Raw genomic sequence first — 14,696 nt, forward strand, 5'->3', positions numbered from 1 at the left:
CTCCCCCTTCCACCTTTTCCTGTCTCTCCGTCCCCACCCGGCCCGCCCCGCCTCCACCGGCCGCCCCGCTCACCTGCAGACCAACGTGGCAATGATGACGCACCAGGCGGTGCAGCAGCAGTCGGCGTCCAGGTGCTCCTCGCTCTTGCGCCGCCGGCAGCACAGCCAGAAGGAATAGAAGAGCAGGAAGAGGAGGTCCAGGGCGAGGCAGGCCAGCGCGGTGGCCCCCAGCAGCAGCAGTGCCTGCGGACGTTGGGCGGCACTGTTGGAGCTGTGGACTCCTGCCCAGGCTCTGCGTGCACCGCCAGTTCAAGCAGATCCCACCCAGGCCTGGGCGAGAAGAGACACACTCCCACCGACCGTCTCTCAGGCACTTTGCGGGACTACCACAGGTGACGGTAGGCAGGGACTCCTGAGTGATATGTCTTTTCTGGGATGCCAGGCTCATGTCCTCAACCCTGCTCCAGGCACCACGCCCCTGGCTGAGGGACCAGGCCATGGAGTCCTCTCTTGACCCCTCCCAGCCCCTGTGCACCGTCAGCATGGGAGCGCATGGGGGTGTAACACCTTCCTGGGTCCCAGCTGTGAAGGCAAGATTGTGACCAGGCTCCCTAGGAGGCACCGAATAGGGGGTAGCCAGAAAACAGACCCGGCGCAGCTGCTCACTCACATGGGTCAGGGCCCCAATCTTCCGGAACCTTCTTCCTCTTGTGAAAAAGGGAAGATGTTGTTTCCAAAAGAGACAGTCACAGATTCTCCATGAAGGCCACGCCTTCTGAAGGGTCAGGCTCCCGCAAGACCCTGGGGGGAGCTGTTAGTGCGGCGCCCCAACCTCAGCAGCAGCAGAGACTGCTACATGGCAGCTCTGCCAGCCTGAAGGGTCCAGATGAGGGGCAGCCACAGAGTGATACCAAGCCACAACTCATACCAAGAGTTGTGGTATGAGCACTGTACTCCTCACTGAGACTGCCACAGAGATGGCAGATTTCAGGGGAACCTCAAAACACCCTTCCTTCCCACGACTAATCACAGCAATGTGGTTATCCCTGGGGAGTGCTGGGGGTGGAGAGTAGGCTCCATATACCTCCTTCAGGGCCCCCTTGGGATGAAAGGTTCAGTCACAAAAGGCCCTGGAAGGCTGGATCTCAGCCCTTAGCCCAGCAGCTATCTCCTGGGAGACGGTTGCCAGGCAGCGGGAGGGAGAGACTGGCCCCAGAGGCCTCCCTCCCAGCACACCAACCCCTCCACACCAACCCATTCTGTGAGGCAGGGTTCTCCCACCTCCCACGAGGCCAAGGAGATGTACACGGTGCTCTGGCAGCTGAGGAGCTGTTTGGAGGCTGGGCCTCTGCCTCACCCCACGCCACCCCCACATTGAGAAACAGATGGGGACACCCTCCCTGAGGAAGGCTGGGGAGACACCACAAGGCTGCAGTCACAGTCCTTGGCTACTGGGGTGCATGAGCTGCCCTATAACAAGCAATCTGGGCTCAGTGGCGATGGGGCTGGCACCAGCTACCCACTGTCCCTGCACTGGCAGGAGCCAGACTACCCCCACTAGCCAGCTGGAGGGTGGGGTGAGGCAGGCCTAGCGGGGCTGGCACCAGAGTCACCTCATCAGCCTAAGGTTCCCTCAAAGTCAGGGTGCTTAAGTAGGAGGGGACCTTGCCAAGAGACAGGAGATGGGAGATGGGCCAGAGACCAGTGGAAAGGGGGCTCCTCCTGAGCGTCCTGTACCCAGTACCAAGTACCAGTAAACAGGGACTCAGAACAGCAGCATCTGTTGGTGCCCTGGGTCTACCCTTACAGACTTAGGTGTAGGTCAGAGGCCAGGGGGAAACCTAACATTGCCTTTTGGGTTGACAGGGGAGGTACACTTCCATGCCCAGGACTCCCCTCTGCCACCCGTGTCTGGGTAGGGCCTTGGCGCACCTTCAGTAGCCTCTGTCATCACCAGGCTTTATCACTGCTACCCCCACTCTGCCCTAACTGCAGTCTCTCCTGAGAGCCCCCTTCCCCCACCGTCGGTTAGAAGCTGCCACAAGGAATAAACTCCACCTTCAGAGCCCACTCTGGCTCCCCAAGTTCTGCAGGCCATGTCCACCAGCCCTCCACCAATCTCTGTCCAGCCTCCACTGGAGGGCTCCCTCTGTTCTGACAGGCCTCCTGGGGCCCCCGGCTGGAGTAGCCAGCACTCCCACCCCAGCCCACCCAGGGACACCTCCTCTTCAGCCTGTCCTCTCTCCCCTTCCCGTGGGCCACAGTCTGGTACAGCACAGCTAGCACAGAACCCCCCTGCACCCCCCCCCCCATCTCTAGATGTGTAAATCAGCACACAGTTTCAAGGAAAGGCCTTGGGGGAGGAAACCCAGAGCAGGCACAGGGGGCAGTGGAAGCAAGCAGAGCCCACCCAGCCCTGTGGTGAAGGCCCAGTGCCCCTGTCATCAGGGCAGATCAAAGGGTTCAAAGGTGGATCATGCCTCAGTGGCGCCAGGACCACCCACTCTCACTTGCCAGGTGAGAATACCCAGGCAGAGCGAGATAAGCATCACTACCAAGCCCACACCAAGCGGTCCAGCCAGATCCCTGTGCCTGGGGCTATGTGGGTGGGCCAGGGCAGGCCAGTGGGTGGGGCCAGTACAGGGAAACCCCACTGATAGTTCCTGGTCCTTGGGGCTGCTGGACTGTTCTAGGGAGCAGGAGGGTGAGTTCTGTTACATCTGGGAGAGAAAATGAAACAGAAAGAGTAAACAGGTTTGACGCAGGGACAAGTCAGTGTTTAAACAGTGGCCAGCACGGCTGGTTCTCGCCCACAGGCAGAGGTCACCTGCTAACTGAGCCAGGCTGCTGCAGAGGTGGCACGTTAGTACCTTTCTTGGACCTTCTGTAGCTTGGGCTTGACTTGTTTTTGTTGTTGGGTTTCTTTCACTTTTCTTTTGAAAGCCAGGAATGTGTACGACCTTTACAAGTAAAACATGAAACTAGAAGCCTGTTAGTAGCTCTTACCAGCTGGTGGGGGAGGCCCCAGAAGCTGGTGGCTGTCATGCTTCTTGCTGTGGGTCAGGCCTGCTGCTCTGTTCCCTCCCCTGAGACGTGAGCATTTCCCATCGCCTTCTAGGGCTGCCGCCGGGAGGAACCTTCTGTAGTCACCAGGGCCAAGTTCGGGCCCTCTCAGTTGGAAGTGCTGCAGTCTGCTGGTGCTTGGCCCCCTTCTTACCACCAAAGGCTGACAACTGCTGCACAGAGGTTGGGGGCAGGGCCTAGTGCACATTCACACCTGTACACATGCATGTTCATACCCACACGCAAGCGCCACCATGCTCCTGCACAGCCACACATGCACATCCACACCCACACATTTCACAAGCATGTCCCCATGCACATCTGCACACTCGTTCGCTCATACAACCATGCCCAGAGCACATTCACACCCACGTATACGTCTTCATGCTCATACACATGCACTGTGTGAAGGGGTAAGTCGTTAGCTCCCCGGCAGGGGCAGTAACAGCAGTCTGTGGGGAGGGCCTCCCAAGACCTGGGTATGAGTCTGGGAGGGGGACAGGCCTCTGGCCAGTCAGAGGTAGCCTCATTTGTGCACAGCCACCTGCTCCAGGGGGCCTAACCACCACTGTGCTGGGGGAGGCCACTTCATCCCAACCCTGCCTCACAGACTCTAGTCAAGGGGCAGCAGCCAGGGCAGGACCCATGGTCAAGAAACCCCAGAGCAAGATCCTTCAGTGTGAAAATGTGTCCTGGGGCTCGATGCATACCTGAGGGTGGGAGAGGTGCCCACACCCCTGGAGGGAAGACAGGTGGGAGGCCAGTCCCTGCTTCATCCTCAGCCCTACACAGAAGGGAGCCAGGTGTCCGTCCAGGCCAACTGGGGTTCTGCCTCCCCATCCTGGTCTGTCTACGCAGCTCCAGGAAGCGCTTCCTAACAGTGAGGGACCCCTTTCTACCATCTTATACCCCAGGGTCTGCCTGCCCACTGAGCTGCTGGAAAGGCCTCACAAAGCTCAACAATTTAGCAGGGCAGTGCCCCTACTGGTTCTGAAGCCTGGCTCACAGTGGGCTCAGCTATTGAGGTCCCCTCCTTCCATCTCAAACTCGAGGAGCTACAGCAACTTTCTCTTTGGCAGGGCATTTTTATCTCTAGAAGAAGCTAACCTTAAGCAGCAACCCACTGGATGGCTTGGCGGGGCCCCCTGATGCTGCCCAGAAATTAGACAGTGGGGCTTGTACTAGCCTCACTCAGCTCCTACGGCGTGGAGTGAGCACCTTCTCAGTTCACACAGAAGGGAGGACGACGGCAGGGGGAGCTGAGGGCCCCAATCCACCACTGCCCATAAGCAGAGCCTACCCGCACTGGGTGCAGGAGCCAGGCATGGGGTGCTCAGCATGAACCCTGCCCCCAGCCCAGTCAGATCCCCGGGTAGCCTCCTCATTCCATTCCCATACTCCACCCCTCCACTCCTCCCTTTCCGGGCTGGTGTCCCCTTTGCTTCCCCCTGGGCCCATTCAGAAAGAGAATGGGAAATGTCTGCTCAGCATCTGGACTCTGACCAAATGGAACTTTCCGTCTGAGATGGAAGTGATGTCAGTGCTCGGTCAGTGAGGCGAACTGCTCAGGCATACGTCCTGACCGCCAGCCACACTGCTGGCTGCCAGCCACCTGAGGTCCCGGGAACACACGTGCACCGAGGGCCCTGAGGCTCACCCACTCACCCCTGTTCCTTGTTTTCTAGGCCTGGATCACCGCATCGTCTTCAAGGCCCCTGTAGCCCCTGCCGTGTACCCACGGAAGATACTCTGCTGTTCTGTCCCTGTTTCTCCCACAGGCCCCCACCCATGTTGGAAACACACATCAAGAGCTCAGTGTGTCAGGGGCCTCCATGGTGATGCAAGGGGCTAAAGTGCAGCACTATGAAGCTATCTGCAGCCTAAAGCACGAGTTCGATCCCCGGCCAGGGAGCTGACCCACATGGCGCGGCAGACTTCTCCTGCCCCACCCGCTGCCCCCTCAGCAGTGTATTTCAGTAGATCTGGCTATTCTGGTCCCTGCTCTGTCTTTGGTGAATCCTCTCACCCCCCCACACCTCTGGCCTGCACCCCAGTTCTTATATGCATAAATAAATAAATCTTAAAAGACAAAAAATAAAAGTTTGGTGTCTCAAACCTCACCCTGTCCCAATTCAGGTCTAGGCCCAGGTCCACGGTTCAGGCATCAATGGGGGCAGGGTGGGAGGCAGAGGTGGGCCAGGTAGCAGTGGGTAAGGTGGGTTTTAGGCCTCTAGACCTTCAGAGGTGTTCCAGGGTTTGGAACACATTATCTCCGTGAAGGAGTCCTCACTGCCCAGAACACGAGCCCAGGCTGGCTCCTCCAGGAGGCCCAGGAGAGCTGGGCCTCAATTCCACTCTGTGTGAGCCTCGGCACCTCATGAGGATCCCCACCTGGTCTCTGCACAGGTGAGAAGGCGGAAACCAGGTCAACCCCAGGTGCATTGGCAATATGGCTCCAGTTGTGGGAGAGGTCCCCAAATCTTGCTAACAGCCAGTGCCGCGGGAGGCTCAGCTCCACCGCACAGAGGGTGCGAATGCAGGCTGTGACCCCGGCTCTCTTGTGCTCCATTGCTGGCCTGCTCACAGCTGCTCCACTCCCTCAGTCAGCCCTGGATATGGCACGTCAGCACACGCGCCTCACATGTCCACCACGGCAGGCTTGGCACCAGCACAGGACACGTCAAGATGCCCAGCCAGCCAGTGCAGGAGGGCCACACGTGACCCTGGCCAGCACATCTGTGTGCCATCTGCGTGACGGCTCCAGTGGACATCCTCGCAGCTGGGGGCAGCACTGGGCGGCAGCCAGCAGGGGCAGACTGGAACGCACGCCGGAACCACGGACAAACGCCGGCTGAACACATGCCCCTCTGCCCCTGTCTCCCAGGGGAGCCTCTGTCCTCTGCAACTGACCCCGAGAGCTGCCCAGCCACTCTCCCCCTCTACTCCGACTGCGGGCCGCCACTCCACCGCCAGGCTGGGAGACCTACACAGGCTCTGATGGGAAGTGTAGGCCTACACCTGCCCCGGCCCAAACCAAAGGCTATGTCCCCAACACCCTGCCGCTGAGCCACAAAGGTGCCTCCTTGGTCAGGCTACTTGTGGGCAGTCGTGTGCACCCAGGCACCAGAGCTCAATGGGCAGTAAAAACTTGGGAAGTCCTGGGATGACTCTGATAGGCTCTGAGAAGCCAGGGGGCCTTGCCGAGAGTCACGGGGTAGTGGGGTAGAGTCTGAGATCCCACCACTGCCCATGCGCTACAGACCAGCAAGGCCCACGAGTTCCCCAGTCCCTGGTGGCTACAACCAGCAGGCCTGTTGGTGCAGCTTGGCCACTGCACCCCTGAGAGAGCGCTGACAAAGAGTAAAGGGCAGGACTTTAAGAAAAAACAAGCCCAAATCCCACGAGGTTATGGCCTGCTCTATGCCCTGACCTCCCAGGCTGGAGACATGACTGGAGTGGGGAGACATGACTGGAGTGGGGAGGCCTGACTCACCAGACAAGGACATGCAGTCCAGGACCAGGTCTGAGCGTATGGAATATCAGCACACAGTGTCTGTGCTCAGCACCACTGGCACTGGGCATAGATAGGGGTTTGGGGCAGAACTGGAGTCAATTCTGGCCTGGCCTAGGGTCATCCAAGTGCAAGTGCAAATGCAAGTCTGGAAGTCCAGAGGCTGTGGCAGCCAAGCAAAGGCCTGGAGGTGCAGAAACTTTTGGGGAAGAGTCCCTTAAGCTGCCACCTCAGGGTCAGTGGGCACCATGAGAAACGGAGCGGACACTCCCTGAAGATGGCATGAGTGGAAGCTGGCACAAGGTTCAGGCTGCACCCTGTGTTCTGATAGGTTGCTGACAGCTGAGACCAGGGAGGGTCAAGAGTGGACTGCAGCATGTGGCAGCAAAATGAGGGGTCTAGGAGGATAGAGCAGGGGGCAGACAAAAGCCCTTCTTTGGGGACTTTTGTACTCTCTTTGGGGGTGTTACATAACTCCCAAGCCCCACAACTCCCAAAGACCCTCCTACAGAAGAAACCAGATAGGGGCGTCCTGGAGGCTGGCGGGGCTCCATATTCCAAGGCGCCATCTGGAAACCCGCACGTGTCTTGGCTGGAGCCCTGAGCCTGGGATGGAGAAGAGGGGGGAAGTGCTGCCACAGCTCCTCAGTGTCTGGGGTCCCCGAGTGGGGAAGGCTCACACTAGCAGTGCTGGCCGTCTGCCTCGCTCCCTCTGCAGCCTGGCTCCACACAGCAGACCAGCAGGCACAGAGGCAACCACCTTCCACCTTACAGCCTGAGGCTAGAAGGCTGTGGTCTAGGACAGGCCTCCTGGGGAAAGTTCTGGAAAAGGCCACCCTCACCTACTGGGCCAGGCTGAATGGGTGCTGAGGGCCCGGCCACGGGGCCAGCAGAGTTGGCTGAGCAGTGCACAGCCCCCCTGCCCCTCCATACACTTGGCAGTGGCTCCCAGATGCCGGCCAGAAATTAAAAACAGATTTTCCGAGGAGCTGGGCTTGGGTCTCATGAATTCCATGACGGTGAGCTCCTGGCTGTGCCTAGAGAGGATGCAGTCAGTGATCAGTCATGCAGGGGCCCAGGAGGAGCCCCACTTTTTGTTCAAGTTCCCCTATCCTGAGTCAGAGTCCCTGGGCTGCACAGGGACACACCCCCACTACACCCTCAAGTCCTCACCTGGAGCACACATCTTCACCTCTAGTAATCAGTCCCAGGGGCAGGATTTGGGCTGAAGCTCTGGTTGGCCACCTCCTCTCCTAGGCCAAACACCCATCCTCCACCTTCCAGGCCTGGGGTCAGGGTAGAAGAGGCACCCAAGCCCCACCCCAACACCAAAGAGCTTGCCCAGGAGCATCCCTTGCTGCAGCTTGTGTGTCTATTTCTGGCTCAGTGCTCTGACACCACTCCCAGTGTGACACCTAGAACATTCCTCTGTTCTTTACCAGGCCTATCTTCAAACGCCTCTTCACCGGACACCTCTGGTGATCTGGGCCACAGAGGCTCTAGACAGGCTTGCTCGCATCATCAGGACAGGCTGGAGCCAGTCCCAGGACTGGCCTGTCTCTACCAGAGAGGTGGGACCCAGAACATAGTCCAACCCCAGACTCCCAGCTTACACGCTGGGAACTTCTGGAATGCCCCTCACCGTGAATGATGAGGAACCCAGTCTGGAGCGGGCAGAGTGGGCTGGGTGGCACTGTGGCTCGCACCCTGCTAGGAGGAAGAAGAAAGTGGTCACTCAGGCTTTGGGCAGCCCAGCCTCAGCAACACAGAACAGGCCTGGCCCCAGTGCCTGTGTGGTAGAGTAGTCTCCTGTGGCACACTCACCCTTCATAACCCCCCACCCTTCTTGGGGGAACCCAGACCTCAGGGAGAGGGGCAGGTCAACTGAGGATGGCATGTGTGCAGTCTGTGGGTGCCTGTGTGCCCTGAGCCCAAGGTATGAGCAACCACAAGTGTGTGTGGCCCAGCTGGGCACATAAAGAGCCCAGGCTTGGGGCAGAAGTGGAGGGAAGGGTGGCATATGAGGGTCCTCTTATAGCCCCTGCCCAAGCCTGCCCAGCTTATCTGCAGACCCTGGCCCACCCAGCCCTGCCCTGCTCAGGTTGCTGCTCAACACCAGTCCTGCCCTGCTCCCTGAGGGCACATCCAGTACCCAGGTGCCGTCCGGTTCCAGTCAAGGTCTCTTGGTCAGCTCCAAGCACAGCCACAACCCTTGCACTGGGTGTGGGGGGTCTGGCTTGACTCCAGCAGCCTCACAGCCCTGTCCACAGAGCAAAAGGCATCTGCCTTGGCATTCGGTCACTGTGCCAAGGACCCCACGGGAGCACAAGATGGCCTGTCCTGAGTCCTGACCCTTCCCAAGAAGGCAGCTCCTTAGCACCATGTGAGGGTCACGTGTGTACCCTGGCCCAGCACAGGGCGAAGCCTGGGCTCCCTGCAGACCGCAGGGAGCATGGTCCAGCACTTCGTGGAGCCTGCCACACTCACTGCCTGTCCTCTCACATGCCACAACTTCTGAGTGCAGCATACTGTACTTCCTGTGTCAATGACCCCTGAGCCCGACTGCAGATTTGGTTCCAGTTCCCCAGCCAAAGCCTCGGCATAGCTGTCTGTGGGGGGAGGTCCCGAAACACACTATGCCACAAGCTGCTTGTGGGGAGGGGTGTCCTAGGATCCTCCCACCCTACCCTTTGGCTTGGAAACTGCACAGAGAGTGAGCACCTGGCCAGAGCAGGGTGCCTCCCAGACCACCATGCTGTAGGCCCCTGGCCTCAGTTCCTCTGCTCTGAGGACAACTGAGCTCAGCCCCCAGGGTCACTGTGTGGCGGCCTTCCAGAAAAATAAGAAACAAACAACATAAGCCTCTTTGGCAGAGAGGCTGTAGCTGGGGTCCGAGTCACAGAGCACCCCCACCCAGGACCTGACCAGGAATCCTTGGCTGGGGCCCAGACAGCTTCTGTCCTCCTTTGCATGTCCCCTAGCCAGAGAAGAACAGTGTTGGGTTGGGCTGGGCCCCACCAAATCAGGGGACAGAGCCTGCCACTGCATCCTTAAACCTCAAAGAACAGGCGACCCCAAACTGAGCCAAGGGACACGGACCCAGGCTCAGGCCAGGTGGATGATGTGCCAAGTTTGGTCTCAACACCTACATCAACCCGCTGCCTCGCCCTCCCCTGGCCAAATACAGGAGCATGACCCAGGCTAGGGGCCACCTGCATTCTCCTGGGACTTGGGCAGCCAATGCCAGTTTGGCCCACAGGGCTTCCCAGCTCACTCACAGGTCCTGCACCCTTAGAATCCAGCTCTCTGGTTGCCGCCCACACCAGGAATGCTCTAGAAGCTCCCACCAGCTGGCCAGTGCCCTGTTATATTTGCCATGTTTCTCACTTGCCACCTCAATCCTGACTAGTACCACAGGCTACCAGGTAGGCATCAAGAACCAAGGTCCAAGAACCAAAGTGACAGTACATGGGGTTATTCTACTCCCGAGAGGCACCTACCCCACAATATAAGAACATGGGTGGAAACCCAGCTGGGAGACTATTTTGGTCTTCATGCTCTTTCTGGTTTTCCATGCAAGTGATTACTTTTGTAAACTAGAAGATGTGTGATAAAGGCTGTTTTCGCCAGAGCAATTTCCTCCGGATATGTGGGGCCAGTGACAAGAGGACGGGCCCGGCCCACTGATGTGTTTGGCTCTCTACTCGTCTAGGGCCAGGCCCACGGTGACGCTGCTGGACGCACAGCTTCAGGCCAAGGCATTGTGGTCTCCTACTAGGAGGCCAGCAGCCCCTGAGGGTGCGACGACCAGGGTTTAAGTCTTTCCACGTGGCCTGAGCTCAGGATGAGAGCTCACCACCTCCTGCATGTTCAGACTGTAGGGACACCCTTATTTTGGGAGGAGCTCAGTCTGCTCTCCACCGCTGAGATTTCACTCTGCCTTTCCACTGCCTGTATCCCTAAGGTCTCTACGCGGCTACTTCATTTTATCATTAGGAGCTCCATAGAAACACCCAAGTACGAGGGCTCTACACACCCGGCAACCTGAGGTAAGTGCACCCACCACATGCCAGGCTCCAGGCAAGTCCCACCCTTCCTGCTGTTCAGTCTGGCTCTCAGCTCCCTAACAATTCAGGTCATACTTCCTACAGAAGCCTCTCCTGACTGCTGGGCTCCCATAGGTCCTGCCCTGACCTCACACAGCAAGGACCTCACCAGGCCCTACATGTTCTGCCACTTGCACTTCTGCCCCTTGTACCAGCAGAAAGTGAGCAAGCCAGATTAAGAAGCCAAGGGTAGGGACAAGAGTTTGACAGGTGTGGGGAGGCTAGGGAGGGGACATCATGAGGGTAGATGGAGGTTGAGGGGGAAAGACTCCTCAAGTGAAATTCAGGAAGGTGAATGGACTAAGCCCAGGTCACACAGGAAGCAAGAACTATGGCCCAGGCCTATGACCTCCGGCACCCATGCTCCAGCCTAAAGAGAAGGCTCTGCTCAACCCTCAGCAACCCTTGCCCACAGCCAGGATAGACCCAACCACCACCTTGGGGCACAGATTGTCCTCAGCCACATGGGACCTCAGGCCAAACATGACACTGGGCCCAGCTTGGCTGTGTGACCACCTGGGCATATCCTCCCTGCTCTGGATCTGCACTTCTTGTAAATCAAGACCCTCAGTCACTCAGCTGCCCCTAGGTGGGGTGCGGAGGCATGCTGGCAGTGACCCAACCCCAGAAGGCCCTCTGCTCCTTCCAACACTCACCACCACAGACCCAATCAGCCCCCATAGAACCCACCATGGGAGCCTACTACTCAGCAGATATCATGGCCCTCAGAAGACAGATACAATGGTTAGGGAGCCCTTCTCTCCAGCATGAGGCCTAGGAATATGGGAGTCTGACACTCTCAGTCCCAAGAGAAATCACAAACCATTAGGAGACAAAAACCCCATTCTCAGAGCAGAGCTCTGAATCCCTCATGCAGTGGCACCAGCCACAAATACCAACTTCAAACTCCTATAGTCTCATCCTTTGCAAGGGTTCAGCCATGGGCGACCTAGGGTCCTAGTAGGGCAGACACAAGAGGCCTGAAACAGAACTCTGGCCCTATCACCTTCTCACTGTGTGACTGTGAGCCTCAGTCTGCCCATCTGTATGATGGCGGTAACTCATGTCTCAGGCTTGAGTGGCACGGGTTAGTGACACAGTACTTTGCAGCAGGGCCTGGCCCTGGGGTTTCCCAGTGGGTTTCACCAGGGCTCCCAACAGTGGATGAGAGAGGGGGGAAGGAAATATCAAAAACAAAGGCTGACCTCCCCATGCCACACATACCCCTATACCAGATCCCACCTTTACTTTGGATGGGGGGAACTGCCAAACTGCTGCAGCTCAGGCTGGACACAGGCTCCCGGGCCAAGAGGGGTGCTTTAGGAGGATGAGTGGGTCCCTCATCCACCAGTGGGTCAGGTTCAGACTCTCCCACAGGTAGGAGCACTTCACCAGCTGAGGTCATGCCAACCCATTACCCAGCCACCCAGGAAGGGTGCTCCAGTCTGCCCCACACCCAACACAGAGCAGGAAATGGGGCCCTGGCTTCCCTATTGCAACCCTGCAGAGAAGGCACACCAGCCCAGATTTCAGTGCAAGGTAGTGAAGGCTTAGGGAGGTCAAGCACTAGCACAAAAACACAGTATAGGAAGGCAGAGGCAGGATGCAGGCCTAGGTCTTGCTCTCTCCACAGTCCTGAGCCAGAAGAGGAGGCGGCGGGGGATGGAGACAGGCAAGGTTCCACACCGTGAATTATTCAGTGGCTAATTCTGCTCCACAGAGAGGAGGCAGGAGCGAGAGTGAGTCAGAGCCCTCCTACAGCACAAGAGGAACAGTGCTCATAGGAGACCGGGGCCGAAATAAGGGGCAAAGAGCCTGTGGGAGGCCTGGCCACCCCCACTGAGGTCTGTAAGGCTGTAGGCATCAGCCCCTGCTCAGGCCTCACTGTGAGTCTCTGAATCCCAGCCCAAATCCCAGCTCCAGCTGCAAGGCCCATGGGAAGACAGGCACCTGGAGGGCAGGAGGGGTGCCGACCACAGTTGGCAGTATGGGCAGGTAGCAGCCCACAGGCCAGCAGGAAAGCTCCGAGCTGGTCACAGACACCCAGGTGGCCCATCGGCTTCCCTGGAGCTTCAGAACTGATGAGTGGCAAAGAACTTCTTAAAGTAAAGCAGAGCCCCCAGGACAGATGTGAGATACCCATCACACAAAGTTCCTCTGTGGGGAGCCCAAAGGAATGATATTGCCTCCACACTAGTCAGCACCCATGGCCAGGCTTCTAAAATGTGGGTGTCAGGTTTTATGAAAATCCTGCTGTCTCGGGGTATGCCCCGACCAACCCTTCAGCTCCTTTCTATTCTGCTTAAAGAGAGATCAGCAGGGCAGGGGGACCAGGTGCCAGGTAAGCTCTGAGGCTGGAAATAACAGTCTCCCCTACAGAGCTGAGGTGATCGGGGTATCCTGACCCCCTGCTCAGTTTTTTTCCACAGGGGACTGAGTTCTGAATAGGTGTGGTGAGAAACAGTCTGAGGAAAACTGGATTTCCAAGCCATCTTGAAAAGCAAAGCTGTTCTCACCCCAGCTGGGACCCTGCAACGATTGACAAAGAGAAACCCAGAGTGCAGTTCCTGGAATCCAGATCCCCAGGCAGGAAGGAAATGTCTACAGCCAGTCGCCTGCCCTATCTTCAAATGGCAGTGGCTGAGACACGAGGATGGCAGTGAGGCTTGACATGACAGAACCAAGGCTCCAATGGGAGAGCCTGGTCACCCGGGAAAAGGGCTGAAAAGGGCCCCAACTCTGCCCAGGCTCATGAGGCCCCTTGCCAGACTGCCAAACTGAAACCAATCTTTGTCCCCATGGCCAGACCTTCTACCCACAGGGGCTATTGGAAGAGGGTCTCTGGGCAGGCTGGTGTCATCACAGTGAATACAGCCCTATAGGTACATCCCACAGCCTGGTCATCCAGCGGGGGGTCATTATTGGTCAGGAAGGGCTGGCATCTGCTCAGGCCTCTCAGCCACCAAAAGCTTGGCAGTGAGTGGGATTCTCCAGTTGGTGGTGAAAGGAGAGGAATCTCCTCCTGACTGTAACCAAAGCTTTCAGAGCCCCAGGGTCGTCCTGATAGGGGACTCTGTCCCACCACAGACCTGTGATAGGCAGGGCCTGGGCAGGAGATGACAGCAAGCAAAGTGGGCTTCACGGAGGGGAGGGAGGTAGCTTCACATAAACCCAGAAAAGAGGGCTTCAGTGACAGCACACCAAAAAAAGCTGTGGATCTCCAATGGTGGGTGGTGGGTGGTGGATGGGGGATGATGGCGGTGGTGGTCTTAGATCTTGGGAAAAGACCCTCACTAAAAAAAAGGGGGGGGGGGCTGTGACCCATGAGAAGTCAAACAATGACCCTCGATGGGCGTTGGGGAGACTTTAGACCCTCAGGAACAGAGGAGGGGAGCGACCCTCGAGGATGAGGGTTCACTGACGCATGGAAAAGGAGGGGGCTGTGACCCTCGATGGGGGATGGGGAGTCTTCAGAGCTTGGAAAGGATAAAGGAAGCCCTGACCATCGTGGAGGGGACGAGATCTCAGAATGGAGGGGGTCCGACACCTTCAGGCTGGAGGGGAGGCCCTGACCCCAAACCTGACCCCGCGCATTCAGGTAGTTCATGTCACCTGCTGGTAGTCGGTGTCCTCGGGTCGGAACTGGCTGCTGGTGGTCTCCCAGTGCAGGTCGAAGTGGGGCAGCCGGTGCAGCAGGTTCACCCACCAGGGCGCCGCGTAGCTGACCCCAGCCATGGCGGGCCGGCAGCCTCGGTCGCACGGCCGCAGCACGGCTTCCTGGCTAGCCCGGGGGCGCGGGGTTCAGAGGCCCGTGCACCCAAGCTTCGCAGCCCGCATAGTCCACCCGCTCCAGGGCCCGGCCTGGCCCGGCTCGGCCCGGCTCGGCCCGGCTCGGATTCGCTCGGCTCGGCTCGGCCGCCAGCCCCGGCCTGGAGGAGAGCTGCTCGCCCGCCCTGCTGGACCAGTTTGTCTCCTCCCACAAGTGCAACGCCTTCTGCGCCATGCTGGGGCTGCAG

General features: G+C 58.4%; 1 protein-coding gene across 6 annotated transcripts in view; it reads right to left on the reverse strand.

Moving 5' to 3' along the window:
• TTYH3 (tweety family member 3) overlaps positions 1 to 14,580 on the reverse strand; it is a 30,156-nt gene extending 15,576 nt beyond the window's left edge. For all 6 annotated transcript variants that reach the window (XM_012731962.1, XM_012731959.1, XM_012731960.1 and 3 more), the window contains exons 1-2: positions 14,293 to 14,580; positions 74 to 243 (exon numbers count right to left, since the gene is read on the reverse strand). In XM_012731962.1, the coding sequence (XP_012587416.1) occupies positions 74 to 243; positions 14,293 to 14,415 (293 nt within the window). In that variant the 5' untranslated portion in view covers positions 14,416 to 14,580. The remainder of the gene's footprint in view (positions 1 to 73; positions 244 to 14,292) is intronic.
• Positions 14,581 to 14,696: the final 116 nt, after the last annotated feature.

The sequence above is a fragment of the Condylura cristata genome, unplaced genomic scaffold (assembly GCF_000260355.1).
Source record: "Condylura cristata isolate star-nosed mole 26May11 unplaced genomic scaffold, ConCri1.0 scaffold00032, whole genome shotgun sequence".
In the NCBI taxonomy this organism is placed as follows: domain Eukaryota; kingdom Metazoa; phylum Chordata; class Mammalia; order Eulipotyphla; family Talpidae; genus Condylura; species Condylura cristata.